The 14,774-nt window shown below is 42.4% G+C and overlaps 2 protein-coding genes across 2 annotated transcripts in view; one reads left to right on the top strand and one right to left on the bottom strand.

Annotated features, from left to right (window-relative positions):
• The window catches only part of RNF13 (ring finger protein 13), a 214,792-nt gene that overhangs the window by 27,446 nt on the left and 172,572 nt on the right, over nt 1-14,774 (top strand). The window lies entirely within an intron of this gene.
• ANKUB1 (ankyrin repeat and ubiquitin domain containing 1) overlaps nt 1-14,774 on the bottom strand; it is a 40,024-nt gene that overhangs the window by 20,408 nt on the left and 4,842 nt on the right. Inside the window, exon 3 of the mRNA XM_060100273.1 lies at nt 4,537-4,753. Coding sequence (XP_059956256.1) covers nt 4,537-4,753 — 217 coding nt within the window. The remainder of the gene's footprint in view (nt 1-4,536; nt 4,754-14,774) is intronic.

The raw sequence follows: 14,774 nt of genomic DNA, 5'->3' as shown, positions 1-14,774 counted from the left end.
GCATCATTCTGTCCTGTATAGGTTGATTCAAGAAAAGGTGTGTGTGTGTGTGTGTGTGTATGTGTGCACGCGCATGCATGCGTGCACATGTGTTGTGTGTATATTGGACCTATATGATGTGTCACTAAACCTCAAGTCACAAAATTTCAAAATCACAAACATTAGGGGATGTTTAGCTTTGATAAATTCTTGATAAGTTACTTATTAAGCATTTTATCACCAAAAAAGCCCTTTATCCCCTTATTACGTATCTTCTTCTTAATCCCTACAACCTTTCCGTCTCCATCCGCTTTATTAAAACTTCTCTCTCTAAGCTCACCAATGACCTCTAAGCAAAATCAAAAGGTTTTTCTCAGACACTGTCTTTGGCCTTTTACTAGCATCCCACAAACAGTCTCTTCATCATATGTGACAATGCAAAGTTTGTGTTTTCTTCCCGACTCTGACAGCTTTCTGTGTCTCATTTTCTGACTCCTCTTCTGTCTACTTACCCTGACTTCAGCATGTCCTGAGCACTGGCCCTTGGCCCTTGACATGTCCCTCTCTGTATTTTTTTTTTTTTTTTTTTTTTTTTTTTGCGGTACGTGGGCCTCTCACTGTTGTGGCCTCTTCCGTTGCGGAGCACAGGCTCCGGACGTGCAGGCTTAGCGGCCATGGCTCACGGGCCCAGCCGCTCCGCGGCATGTGGGATCTTCCCGGACCGGGACATGAACCTGTGTCCCCTGCATCAGCAGGTGGACTCTCAACCACTGCGCCACCAGGGAAACCCCCCCTCTGTATTTACTGTCCAAGGAAAGCACCTCTCACAGTGCTGTACCCCCAACTTCATGGGCAGGATGCCTACAGCCATATCTGCTAAGCCAACCCATCCCTCAAGCCCTAGCTCCATATTTGTCATGGCGGAGAATTAGAAGAACTCAGTTGTACTTACAGCTTTGCCACTAACTAGCTGAGTAATTTTCAGGAAAAAAAATGTACTCTCTGAGTTTCCTTATATCTAAAGTTGAAGACCCAAAGCATAAGCTCCTTTTCCCAACTTCACCATTGCTGCCCTAGCGTCAGAGCCTTGGCATTTCCCTCTTCTTAGATGCGACCCAGCATGATGCTCTGTCACTCTCTCATGAATGTCTCAGATTTGTCTCTTCCATTCCTCGTGGAATTAATTAATACTGGGATTATCAAAAGCTCCAGTTAGCATATCACTCTACTTCCAGGCTCTCCTCACTCCTTTCTCTCTTTCATGCTGCCTGCCACCAGATTAAACGTCTACTGAAACACTCCTGTTCCAGAATGTACATGGCTCTGTTTGCAAGCACAGGAAACCTGTGCTCTGTTGCCTCACCTCTAAGACCCTCCTCAATATGACCTCAGCTGTGAGATTCCCATGGGTCTCTACGAGGCTTCTCCACTCTTTAGAACAGTCTCCTGTGTTCTGTCTTCCCTGGATTAAGCCCACATTCTTTTTCTTTTTTTGATTTTTAAAAAATTTTATTAGAGTATAGTTGATTTACAATGTTGTGTTAGTTTCTACTGTACAGCAAAGGGCATCAGTTATACATAAACATACATCCCTTCTTTTTTAGATTCTTTTCCCATATAGGTCATCACAGAGTATTGAGCAGAGTTCCCTGAGCTATACAGTAGGTCCTTATTAGTTATCTATTTTATATATACTAGTGTGTATATATCAGTCCCAGTCTCCTAATTTATCCCTCTCCCCACCCCCACTTCCCCCCAGTAACCATAAGTTTGTTTTCTATGTCTGTGACTCTATTTCTGTTTTGTAAATAAGTCCACTTGTACCATTTTTTAAGATTCCACGTATAAGTGATATCATATGATGTTTGTCTTTCTCTGTCTGACTTGCTTCACTCAGTATGACAATCTCTAGGTCCATCCATGTTGCTGCAAATGTAAGCCCATGTTCTTGAACCTGTGGCTCATGCTTTTCTCCTGGCCTAGAAGCCTGGAATGTCTTCCCTTCCTCCTCTCAGATGATGCATATTTCTCGCATCTTTGTGTGCTCAAGTCCAACATTCTCCAAAAAGCCTTTCCTTGAGCCCTTCAGCCTACAAGGAGCTGGCTTATTGGATTATAACTGAGTAAATGTGCATTCATTTCTACCACTTTACTATAAATGCCCAGAGTGCAGAGGCAGTTTTATATATTACTGTATGAGCTGGTATGTGCAGGGACTAATTGAGCTACTTAAATCTTTTATTTTCTTTGACTGCTTCTCCAAAACCTTCTGACTCTCCACTGCCTTTGGAAAGGGGTCAATGTTCAACTCCTGACGGCATTGAGGGTGACTCATTGACTGGAAAGAGGAGAATCTGGAAGAGAGGCAGATCAAAGATTCCCTTACCCTGTAGTTTAAAAAGGTGGGCTGGCTACTTAAAGACTGCTGGAGGGGGGCTTCCCTGGTGGTGCAGTGGTTGGGAGTCCGCCTGCCGATGCAGGGGACATGGGTTCGTGCCCCGGCCTGGGAAGATCCCACATGCCATGGAGCGGCTGGGCCCGTGAGCCATGGCCGCTGAGCCTGCACGTCCGGAGCCTGTGCTCCGCAATGGGAGAGGCCACAACAGTGAGAGGCCCACGTACAGAAGAAAAAAAAAAAGACTGCTAGGGGGACTTCCTTGGTGGTCCAGTGGTTAAGAATCTGACTTCCAATGCAGGGGACCTGGGTTCGATCCCTGCTCAGGGAACTAAGATCCCACATGCCACGGGGCAGCTAAGCCCATGCACCACAGCTACTGAGCCTGTGTGCCACAAACTACAGAGCCCATGTGCTCTGGAGCCCATGCATCACAACTAGAGAGAAGCCCAAAACTAGAGAGAAGCCCACGCGCCGCAATGAAAGATCCCGCATGCCGCAACTAAGACTGGCTGCAGCCAAAAATAAAATAAATAAATAAAATAAATTAAAAAAATAAAATGTTTACAAGGATTAAATTTTAAAAGAGAGATTTCTAAGTGTTTTAGGCAAAGGTGTAAAGCAGGTCAAAGGCTCTTCCTCCTTTTCCTTTGAGGTCCCTCTTTCCTTGCCCCTCCTCCCATGCCCTGTGTTCTCATGGTGGCCAAAGCCATCTACCCAGGTCATGCTGGAGCCGCTAACCTTACATCTGAAAAACCTCCTTCCTAGAGGGTCATTTTAAGGGGTGTTATCCTTGACACAGCCTGAGCAAGTCGTTTAACCATTCAGAACCTTTTTGCTGTCTCTATATCTGTAAAAATTAGGGGTTGGGGGACTTCCCTGGCGGTCCAGTGGTTAGGACTCCACACTTCCACTGCAGGGGGCATGGGTTCCACTCTGGTGGGGGAGCTAAGATCCCGCATGGCGTGCGCACGACCAAAAACCAAAATTAGGTGTTGGGCCAAGCCATTTCTAAATTCTCTTCGTGCTCTAAAATGTCACATCATGATCTGAGCAGCACAGGCCTGAAGAACAGTCACCTTAGTTTTCTCATTTATCCTTTGGCATTTCGTTAAATAACTAGGTCGTAAGTTGCTCGAAGACAAATGCCACTTGTGTGCCCTTACTTAAATCAGCCGCCACCATGTTCTGTGCAGGGCTGATCCCCCAGCAAGCACACAGAGAAGATATGTGTTTACAGTAAGGTACTCTGAGGACGACTCCTAGAACATCACTTCCTCTGATCAAAAGCAGGGATGGTAATTGATGTCAAAGTTTTGAGAGCCTCAGTTAAAAATAACATGAAAGAATAAGCAAACATAATACTCAGGAAAGTAACAATAAATGCAAATTTAGCAGTTATAAAAAACAAAACTGCTTAATTCATGGATGTCTACAGGCCCGATTATAAGTTGGGAGAAATCAAATTCCGTTGCAGCAAATGTTATAGCACAATGTTACCTAAAGGTGTGCTGTCAGCAAAAACTTATTCACCTCAAGCAAGAATCTCTATAAAGTTTGAACCATTTGCCAATATGGTTAAAACAAATCTGACAGTCCTTTGAGTTTGGCTTAATAATGTATGGCTGCACCAGACATGACTGAAGTACAGTATTTAAAGAGAGGTTGTAATCTGTCCATCAGGGATGAATGGTGCTCACTGAGGCACCTGTTCGACCTGCACAGTATTGGCTTCATACTGTTTAATTAAAAGATTGTTCAATATAACTGACAATATTTCAAAATGAGTTCGCATAAAGCAAGGTTTCAACAATATGTATCATATGCTAACACTTGCATTCAAAAGAGGAAAAAGAATATCTACTAGAACTTGCTTCTATATATGCTTGAAATATATTTTGAAAGAGAAAAATATAAACAGATCCTGAGGATATTAACAAGTCCTCTTGCTTTGAGCAGAGAGAATAAGACATGGCAGGGGTATGTGACCATTCTTATTTCTTAGCCTACAGACCCAGACACCAAAGAGGGGTTTTGATTATTTACATCCACACTGCGCCTACAGAGGTTTTAGTTTAGAAACAACTCCTCCTTCTGTTGTGAGTCTGGTATCAAAGAACCTGAGTGCTGAGTAGTAACTGCTATCATATAGTGGGTGGTACCGAGGTCTGTCTGGTAGTCCCTGAGCGTGTTGCAGTCGTACATCTCCAGTCCCTCTGGGGTCCGAAGACAGAAGACACTCACAGGGAATCCACATCTCAGAGCTATCAGTGTTCTCAGATCAGACACTTTTTTACCAAGAAGGGAAATGCTGTCCATTATGGGCATTGTCTCTTGGGTCACAGCATTGAACACGCAGAGAGTGGGCTTTTCTTCTTCCTAAGGGAAGAGAAAAGAAGGGAACTCAGAAATAAGCACTGTCTGGGGGTTGGGACAAGGGACAAACATCTTGGAAGCTGGCTCTGAGTGCCTCTAGCTCCCACAACGTGGGTGCTAAGGATGAAAGCAAAGGCCAGTTAAATTCCCTGACTTCTGGTCTGAGTCTCACGCTTCTGTCCTGAGGAAATTTATGAGTCCTCCTCCTCTGAGAAAAGTGAGGGAGACGTGGCAGGGCTTTGAGTCCCTTCTTACTTCTTAGTCTACGGACCCAGATACGCAAGAGGAGTGGTGAGAATTTATATCCACGCTGTGCTTATGGAGGTGTTAGTTTAGAAACAACTCCTCCATCATGTTGCACTTTAATTTGGAAATACTGTGGATTCTAAACCTCAGTCAACTGAAAAAATTATTTCTATGAGGTTATCTCTGGGGAGTGGAGCTGAGCTCAGGGTGGGAGGAGAGTTTTGCTTATCATTTTATGGTCTTCCTTGTCTGTATGGTTTGACTTTTTTCTTTTTTTTTAAATAACCACGTGTATTTACTTTTACTATTTAAAAAGGGAAGTACTAGATGTAAGTGAAAAAAGTTTCCTTTGTTCCTTTTGTTTTGGAATCTAAATAAGAAAGCAGGTGGAACTGAGATATCTGAAAGAGTTAAGAAGGAAAGTTTGGGAAAGTATTTTTTCTTCTGTTAACAGTTAAAGCAATCAAACTAAAAACACAGCAAAAGGGGAGAATGGGAAGGGAGGGAAGGTTATTAAAATTTTCACTTTTCTAACAACAACAACCAAAAAGAAACTGGCTTTACTTCCTCTTTAGTGGACTCAGGACGATCATGTTTTTCTTTAGTGCGCTGCCGGTGTGGCAGATGTGAGCGCCGGGAGCTAGCTGCCACCGAGGGCTCCGGTAAGAGTAACGTGGGACCTTGAGCAAAACTGAGAAGCAGAGCCCTGGCCTCCAGGTTCCTCCCGGGGACTCCAGCCAGTCACCGCTCCCTTGTCCCGCCCGTTACCCTCCCCTTTTCTCCCATCAAATTCGTCTAGGGTTTCTGCAGGGACCCCTCCCTGCTTCAGGTTTATAATACATTAAATTCATCCCCCACCTACCAGATAACACATTGCCAGAATGTGATCAACATGCAGATCTCTTTGAAAGAGCTTTTAAGGAGTACGTAGTGTTATTGATGAAAGTTTAGGCTGCAGTGCTCTGATCTGGGGTCCATTTCAGTGACTCAGGTCACTGGGAGAGGTTCCGATGTCTTCTGCTGAGCATAAAGCCATTAGCCAGCTGAGCTGCTGGCTGAATTTAAAGTGCTTAGGACACTTTTCCTCAACAGTTTCTCATAAATCCGCTCAATAAAAATTGAAAGAACATAAGGATTCACCCTTTTCCTTTCACCAGGCTCATGTTTTCCTATGGCTCCATTAAGGCAGGTATCTGCCTGACCTAATCCATGGGGTATATATGGGCAGGAAGAAATTCCTATGAAAGGTGAATAAAAAGATAGTGAGGAAGAGAGAAAAATTATACTTTATGTAATAGTTGTTCCTTATTTCTTTTATGATTACTCTGATTTCCCTAAAGTTAGCCCTTGGTATAGGTTCTAATTTATATTCAGAATTAAATGTGTAACATGCAAACAAAGCAGCAAAGGCTCCAGTCACCCTTAACAGTTAACTAACTACTATTTGATGTTAGAAAAATAAGTTTAAAAGATGCTTCTCAGAATATGAATAAACGTTTGCCTCCTTCATTCTAATCCGTGTGATTGTGGAAACTATGGCTTGAGTTTTGTTCATTCTTGTCAGTCAGTGCCTAGAATAGTACCTGGTACAGGGCAGACTGTCCATAAATATGTATCAAATAAATAATTCATAACACATCTGGAACATAGTTCTCATTGTACTATTTTACCTCTCTATATTCACCATTTTATAAAACTTGCTTTTGTGGGAAACCCATTTTAAGTTCTAGTGTAGCACACCAGTTGGTGACACTTCTTCCTGTTGCATATACAGAGAATGAGCAGATAGCTGTTGATTACCAGCAACTTGCTAACTCACATTATCTATTTAAAAAAAGGAATCTGGGCTTCCCTGGTGACGCAGTGGTTGACAGTCCGCCTGCCGATGCAGGGGACACGGGTTCGTGCCCTGGTCCGGGAAGATCCCACATGCCGCGGAGCGGCTGGGCCCGTGAGCCATGGTCGCTGAGCCTGCGCGTCCGGAGCCTGCGCTCCGCAACGGGAGAGGCCGCAACAGTGAGAGGCCCGCGTACCGCAAAAGAAAAATAAATAAAATAAAAATTAAAAAAGGCATCTATCTATGTGATACCCCTCCCCAAATGTTCTGAATGGGGGAACACTGGTAGTTATACCCAAGACAGTCAGATGCTATTAAATAAGCAATCCCATAAACAAATCATTGTTGGACAAATGTAAAATTAGATTTTCTGCTTTACAAACAAACCAAGACACTATGGTAGGAGATACATACAAAGTGTCTTACTTTTCAATTAAAAAAATACATAGATCTATTGCATGGTAATAATTCCACTTTTGTTTTCAAAAAATAAATGCAGGGGGCTTCCCTGCTGGTCCAGTGGCTAAGACACCCCACTCCCAATGCAGGGAGCCAGGATTTGATCCCTGGTCAGGGAACTAAATCCCACATGTCGCAACTAAAAAGATCCTGCATACCACAGTGAAGATCCCGTGTGCTGCAACTAAGACCTGATGCAGCCAAATAAATAAATTAATTAAAACAAACAAAACAAAAAGTAAATGCAAACTCACTGTAAATACATACATGTGCATTAAATAGGAAAAGTTAAGGAGACATAGAAGGGAATACAAGTTTTGAACACTGCAGTATCTTTCACAAATTCTTTTTTTTTTGAATTTTATTTTTATTATTTTATTATACAGCAGGTCCTCATTAGTCATCAATTTTATACACAGCAGTGTATACCTGTCAATCCCAAACACCCCATTCATCACACCACCACCACCACCACCCCTGCCACTTTCCCCCCTTGGTGTCCGTGCGTCTGTTCTCTACATCTGTGTCTCTATTTCTGCCCTGTAAACCGGTTCATCTGTACCATTTTTCTAGGTTCCACATATATGCGTTAATATACGATATTTGTTTTCCTCTTTCTGACTTAACTTCACTCTGTATGACAGTCTCTAGATCCATCCACGTCTCTACAAATGACCCAGTTTTGTTCCTTTTTATGGCTGAGTAATATTCCATTGTATATATGTACCTCATCTTCTTCATCCATTCATCTGTCGATGGGCATTTAGGTTGTTTCCATGACCTGGCTATTGTAAATAGTGCTGCAATGAACATTGGGGTGCATGTGTCTCTTTGAATTATGGTTTTCCCTGTGTATATGCCCAGTAGTGGGATTGCTGGATCATATGGTAATTCTATTTTTAGTTTTTTAAGGAACCTCCATACTGTTCTCCATAGTGGCTGTATCAATTTACATTCCCACCAACAGTGCAAGAGGGTTCCATTTTCTCCACACCCTCTCCAGCATTTGTTGTTGTAGATTTTCTGATGATGACCATTCTAACTGGTGTGAGATGATACCTCATTGTAGATTTGATTTGCATTTCTCTAATAATTAGTGATGTTGAGCAGCTTTTCATGTGCTTCTTGGCCATCTGTATATCTTCTTTGGAGAAATGCCTATTTAGGTCTTCTGCCCATTTTTGGATTGGGTTGTTTGTTTCTTTAATATTGAGCTACATGAGCTGTTTATATATTTTGGAGATTAATCCTTTGTCCGTTCCTCTTTTAGAGCTGTTAGCAGTTGCCTTATGTATTGAGATTCTCCTATGTTAGGTGCATATATATTTATAATTGTTATATCTTCTTCTTGGATTGATCCCTTGATCATTATGTACTGTCCTTCCTTGTCTCTTGTAACATTCTTTATTTTCAAGTCTATTTTATCTGATATGAGTATTACTACTCCAGCTTTCTTTTGATTTCTATTTGCATGGAATATCTTTTCCCATCCCCTCACTTTAAGTCTGTATGTGTCACTAGGTCTGAAGTGGGTCTCTTGTAGACTGCATACAGATGGGTATTGTTTTTGTATCCATTCAGCAAGCCTCTCTCTTTTGCTTGGAGCATTTAATCCATTCATGTTTAAGGTATTTATCGATATGTATGTTCCTATGACCATTTTCTTAATTGGTTTGGGTTTGTTTTTGTAGGTCCTTTTCTTCTCTTGTGTTTCCCACTTAGAGAAGTTCCTTTAGCATTTGTTGTAGAGCTGGTTTGGTGGTGCTGAATTCTCTTAGGTTTTGCTTGTCTGTAAAGCTTTTGATTTCTCCATCGAATCTGAATGAGATCCTTGCTGGGTAGAGTAATCTTGGTTGTAGGTTCTTCCCTTTCATCACTTTAAGTATATCATGCCACTCCCTTCTGGCTTGTAGAGTTTCTGCTGAGAAATCAGCTGTTAACCTTATGGGAGATCCCTTGTATGTTATTGTTCGTTTTTCCCTTGGCTGCTTTCAATAATTTTTCTTTGTCTTTAATTTTTGCCAGTTTGATTACTATGTGTCTCGGCGTGTTTATCCTGTATGGGACTCTCTGCCCTTCCTGGACTTGGGTGGCTATTTCCTTTCCCATGTTAGGGAAATTTTCGACTATAATCTCTTCAAATATTTTCTCTGGTCCTTTCTCTCTCTCTTCTCCTCCTGGGACCCCTATAATGTGAATGTTGTTGCGTTTAATGTTGTCCCAGAGGTCTCTTAGGCTGTCTTCATTTCTTTTCATTCTTTTGTCTTTTTTCTGTTCCACAGCAATGAATTCCACCATTCTGTCTTCCAGGTCACTTATCCGTTCTTCTGCCTCAGTTATTCTGCTATTGATTCCTTCTAGTGTAGTTTTCATTTCAGTTATTGTATTGTTCATCTCTGTTTGTTTGTTCTATAATTCTTCTAGGTCTTTGTTAAACATTTCTTGCATCTTCTCGATCTTTGCCTCCGTTCTTTTTCCGAGGTCCTGGATCATCTTCACTATCATTCTTCTGAATTCTTTTTCTGGAAGGTTGCCTATCTCCATTTCATTTAGTTGTTTTTCTGGGGTTTTATCTTGTTCCTTCATCTGGTACATAGCCCTCTGCCTTTTCATCTTGTCTGTCTTTCTGAGAATGTGGTTTTTGTTCCACAGGCTGCAGGATTGTAGTTCTTCTTGCTTCTGCTGTCTGCCCTCTGGTGGATGAGGCTATCTAAGAGGCTTGTGCAAGTCTCCTGATGGGAGGGACTGGTGGTGGGTAGAGCTGACTTTTGCTCTGGTAGGCAGAGCTCAGTAAAACTTTAATCCACTTGACTGCTAATGGGTGGGGCTGGCTTCCCTCCCTGTTTGTTGTTTGGCCTGAGGCAACCCAACACTAGAGCCACCTGGGCTCTTTGGTGGGGTTAATGGCGGACTCTGGGAGGGCTCACTTCCCAGAACTTCTGCTGCCAGTGTCCTTATCCCCACAGTGAGCCACAGCCACTGCCCGCCCCTGCAGGAGACCCTCCAACAGTAGCAGGTAGGTCTGGTTCAGTCTCCCCTGGGGTCACTGCTCCTTCTGCTGGGTTCTGATGTGCACACTACTTTGTGTGTGCCCTCCAAGAGTGGAGTCTCTGTTTCCCCCAGTTCTGCCGAAGTCCCACTAGGCTTCAAAGTCTGATTCTCTAGGAATTCCTCCTCCCGTTGCCGGAACCCCAGATTGGGAAGCCTGATGTGAGGCTCAGAACCTTCACCTCAGTGGACGGACTTCTGTGGTATAAGTGTTCTGCAGTCTGTGAGTCACCCACCCAGCAGTTATGGGATTTGATTTTACTGTGATTGTGCCCCTCCTACCATCTCATTGTGGCTTCTCCTTTGTCTTTGGATGTGGAGTATCTTTTCTGGTGAGTTCCAGTGCCTTACTGTTGATGATTGTCCAGCAGCTAGTTGTGATTCTGGTGTTCTCACAAGAGGGAGTGAGGACACGTCCTTCTAGTTCGCAATCTTGGTTCCTCTTTTTTTTTTTTTTTTTTTTTTTTAAATATATTTTGCTATTTTGGAGTTGCTGCACCAAATAAGCAGAAACATGCCCCAACTGTTCCAGAGAAGACCAAAAGGGGAAATAATGTTTGTTTTTGTTAAACTGCAAGTTGAGATGTCTTCATAAACATCTTAGCCTCATGAACTTCTCCTTTTGTACGATAGTTATTCTGGAGAGGTTATACTTGGAGTCTAGGACAGTGAATTGAAACAACTTTCCTCAACAAATTCTTTTTTTTTTCACCCCCGGCCATGCCTCATGGCTTGCAGGATCTTAGCTCCCCACATGTTCTGACCAGGGATTAAACCCCGGCCCTCAGCAGTAAGAGCGTGGTGTCCTAACCACTGGACTGCCAGGGAATTCCCCACCAAATTCTTTATATACTATTCTTTAAGGGTTTACGTTTAGAAAAAATAGCCATTTTATTTAGAAACATGTTTTTATTTGTAAATTATACATTTTAAGGAGAATGTTTATACATGTTTTTGTGTTTAAATTGCGTTTAAAATCTAAGTTCACATATGCATCTCATAGAGTTTGGTGGTTTTTTTTAAAGAAATTTATTTATTTATTTGGCTGCATTGGGTCTTCATTGCTGTGCGCAGGCTTTCTTTAGTTGTGGTGAGTGGGGGCTACTCTTTACTGTGGTGCGTGGGCTTCTCATTGCGGTGGCTTCTCCTGTTGCGGAGCACGGGCTGTAGGCACACCGGCTTCAGTTGTTGTGGCACGTGGGCTCAGTAGTTGTGGCTCGTGGGCTCTAGAGCACAAGCTCAGTAGTTGTGGCTCGCGGGCTCTATAGTGCAGCCTCAGTAATTGTGGCTCATGGGCTTAGTTGTTCTGCAGCATGTGGGATCTTCCCGGACCAGGGCTCGAACCCGTGTCCTCACTGGTAGGTGGATTCTTAAACACTGCACCACCAGGGACATCCCTAGATTTTGGTGTTTTAAAAGTGCCTTTTGAAAGCTAAAATGTATATGATTTTGAATCAGTTTTAGACCTACTAGTATAGTTCAAACTTCTCCAGTTTGTCTGATAGACATCTACTCAGTGGTGCCACAAATAACACAATCTTTCACCATAAAACAACTTTCCAAGGATGCCAGAAAGAATTAACTAAGTTTTAACCGCAGCCCTTGGTTGGTGGAAGTATTGTGATAGAAGGAGGCAGGGAAGCCATAAAGAGTGTTAGGGAGGGAGTTCCCTGGTGGCCTAGTGGTTAGGATTTCGGGCTTTCACTGCTGTGGCCCGGGTTCAATCCCTGGTGAGATCCCATAAGCCGTGCAGTGCAGTGAAAAAAAAAAAAAAAGAGTGTTAGGGAGGCTGAGTCTTCCTCACACTTTAGAAGACACCACCTGCCAGATGGTTGCTTCTCAGCTCCCTTTGCTGTGCGACCCAGATGTGTGACCAGGGTGCTGCCCAGTCAAGCCTCCCCATCCACCTCCACTTTGAATTCGGAGCCAGGAAGGCAGAGAAGCAGCAGACACGGGGACTCTTCCCTGGCAGTGACAGATCTGAAGCACTGCTGACCTGGCAACAGGGCTGGCAGCTGCGTCCAGTGCCTGCTTTGAGGTCTCTAGGGCGGCTGCAGCGGGGGCCTTCCTGGACTAGTTGTGGGTCATGATTTAGAAATTATTTCTGGCTGCATAATCTCTGAGCCCGATTCTCTAATCTTCCTGTCAAGACTGTGAACTACGCAATAGCCTTTCTTATATGTTTGTTTGCCTCTTTAATTGTCCAGGTTCCTTTCTGCTGCTTGCAACCTAAGAACCCTGATGCTGGATAGGGAAAAGCACTAAGACTGGAGCACTTTGCCTCGAGGGTAGAAGGGGAGGAGAGATGTCACAGCAAGGGAGGGAACCCAAACTCTGAAATGCATCTCAATACCTATGACGTTTCTCACAACAATCATATACCTTCTTGTTTATTTTCATACTTTATCCCTCAAGCCTTCATCAACTCATTTACTCAACACATATTTATGGAGAACCTACTGTGTGCCAGGTATTATTCTATGCACTGGTGACAACAATGAACAAAACTCAAGCAATCGTTTCCACAATTACACAGGTGAGAATGAAGGAGGTAAATGGCGAAAGCACCTCTGCATGCCACACAGTGACCCAGGCCTTTGCGATGCCTCATGTGTGGTTTACAGGAACACTGCAACAGCATCAGCAATGAATGGGCAGGGCTGAAACCTGTGCTAATAGAACATGGTGATACATGCCAGAGAAAATATTTCTTGTGGTTTCTGTAGGAGTTCTTTTCCAAAGAAAGAAAAATTAAGGCAATGTTCTTTCCCTACTATTTATTCTTATGTCATCCCCCATTCACTTTTCCAAATGTGTCTACATTACCATTAAAGGAGAAAGTGTAATTAGCAGAGAAACTGGAAAATCTATTGACTATTTAGAATAGAACACCTCCATTTGTCTAATGTCTTTCCCACTTTTCACACAAGCAAAACCTTGTAATCCATACAAAAATATAAGCGCAATTAAGAAACCAAATAGTCTGGATTTATTTCATGACACATGGTATCTACTTACATCTTTTTAAAAAGAAAAAATTGCTTACTTGCCAAGTTTTTGGTTCATATCATGCTATTTCTAACTTGTACCAAAATAAATTGAGACTCTAGCTTTCCTAGATTCTCAGAAAATAGAACTAATTGCATGAAGTAACATAGTTAGATAGGAAAAGTACTACTTAAGTTTGTATGCATCTAATTATGCAATAAAGCAATAATATGACTTAGAAGGTAGTCTTTGGTTACCTAAGATAGATCAAACAGTATAGAGTTGATATGACTTCATTCTTTGAAGCAAGGGACATTTTCATAAAGTATTTTTGTTGTTACAAACCCAGTTTGGACGTTATCATACATAAACAGTGAATAATGTGGACTTTTGACATAGGCCTGTTATATCATCTAATTTAACAGGAACTGAGTTAGGATGGAAACCAGTATTTATGGCTTTGCAGGTAAGTCTCTTCCTTCAGATTCAAGATATTGTTTTCCTTCCCAAAACTAGTGATAAGAAATTCTCTAAATGTGATTCTGCCAGAGAAGGTGAAGATGAAGATCAGTAAAAATTCCATGGAACTTGAGAGTTTTTAATTAAACCCTTCATGTTGGCCAGCCCTGTGACTCATAATTATATTCTGCCTGGGCTTTCTGGAATAGTCTTTTACCTCTACATTCTGTTCTTGTCATTAGTAGTTTAGAAATCCAGGGAAAGGTTAGAGTTCAGTGCAAAGGCAGCTTGCATCACTGTGACAGATGATGCTTAATTGGCAGAAGTTATGAAATATTTTTGTAAGTAAAACTATGAACACAGGTTACTTTGGGGAGGAAAATTGGGGGCCAGAGGTAGGAGAGAGACTTTTTACTGTGTATCCTGCTGTACCACTGGAATTGAGCACCATGTGACTGTACTACCTGCTCAAAAATAAATAAAAAAATTTTAAAATAATAAAATAAAGTCAGTGCTTAGTTGAGTAAAAATATTCTATTCATACTCTTAACACACTTTGTCTACAACCCTGAATAGCTATGGTTCAATTAGATTCCTCTAGCTATTTCAAATATTAGTACTGGGGCTTCCCTGGTGGCGCATGGTTGAGAATCTGCCTGCTAATGCAGGGGACACGGATTCGAGCCCTGGTCTGGGAAGATCCCACATGCCGTGGAGCAACTAGGCCCATGAGCCACAACTACTGAGCCTGCGCATCTGGAGCCTGTGCTCCGCAACAAGAGAGGCCACGATAGTGAAGAGGCCCGCGCACCACGATGAAGAGTGGCCCCCGTTTGCTGCAACTAGAGAAAGCCCTTGCACAGAAACGAAGACCCAACACAGCCGAAAATAAAAATAAAAATAAATAAATAAATAAAAGATTACTATTAATTAAAAAAAGCCAAATATTAGTATTGATCTTATACGACTATCTCCAAGCAAGCAAGC

This window comes from Mesoplodon densirostris, chromosome 5, assembly GCF_025265405.1.
Source record: "Mesoplodon densirostris isolate mMesDen1 chromosome 5, mMesDen1 primary haplotype, whole genome shotgun sequence".
NCBI classification, from domain to species: Eukaryota; Metazoa; Chordata; class Mammalia; order Artiodactyla; family Ziphiidae; genus Mesoplodon; species Mesoplodon densirostris.
Note: the sequence above shows the minus strand (reverse complement) of the source record. Positions and strands in the feature narration are given on the sequence as shown.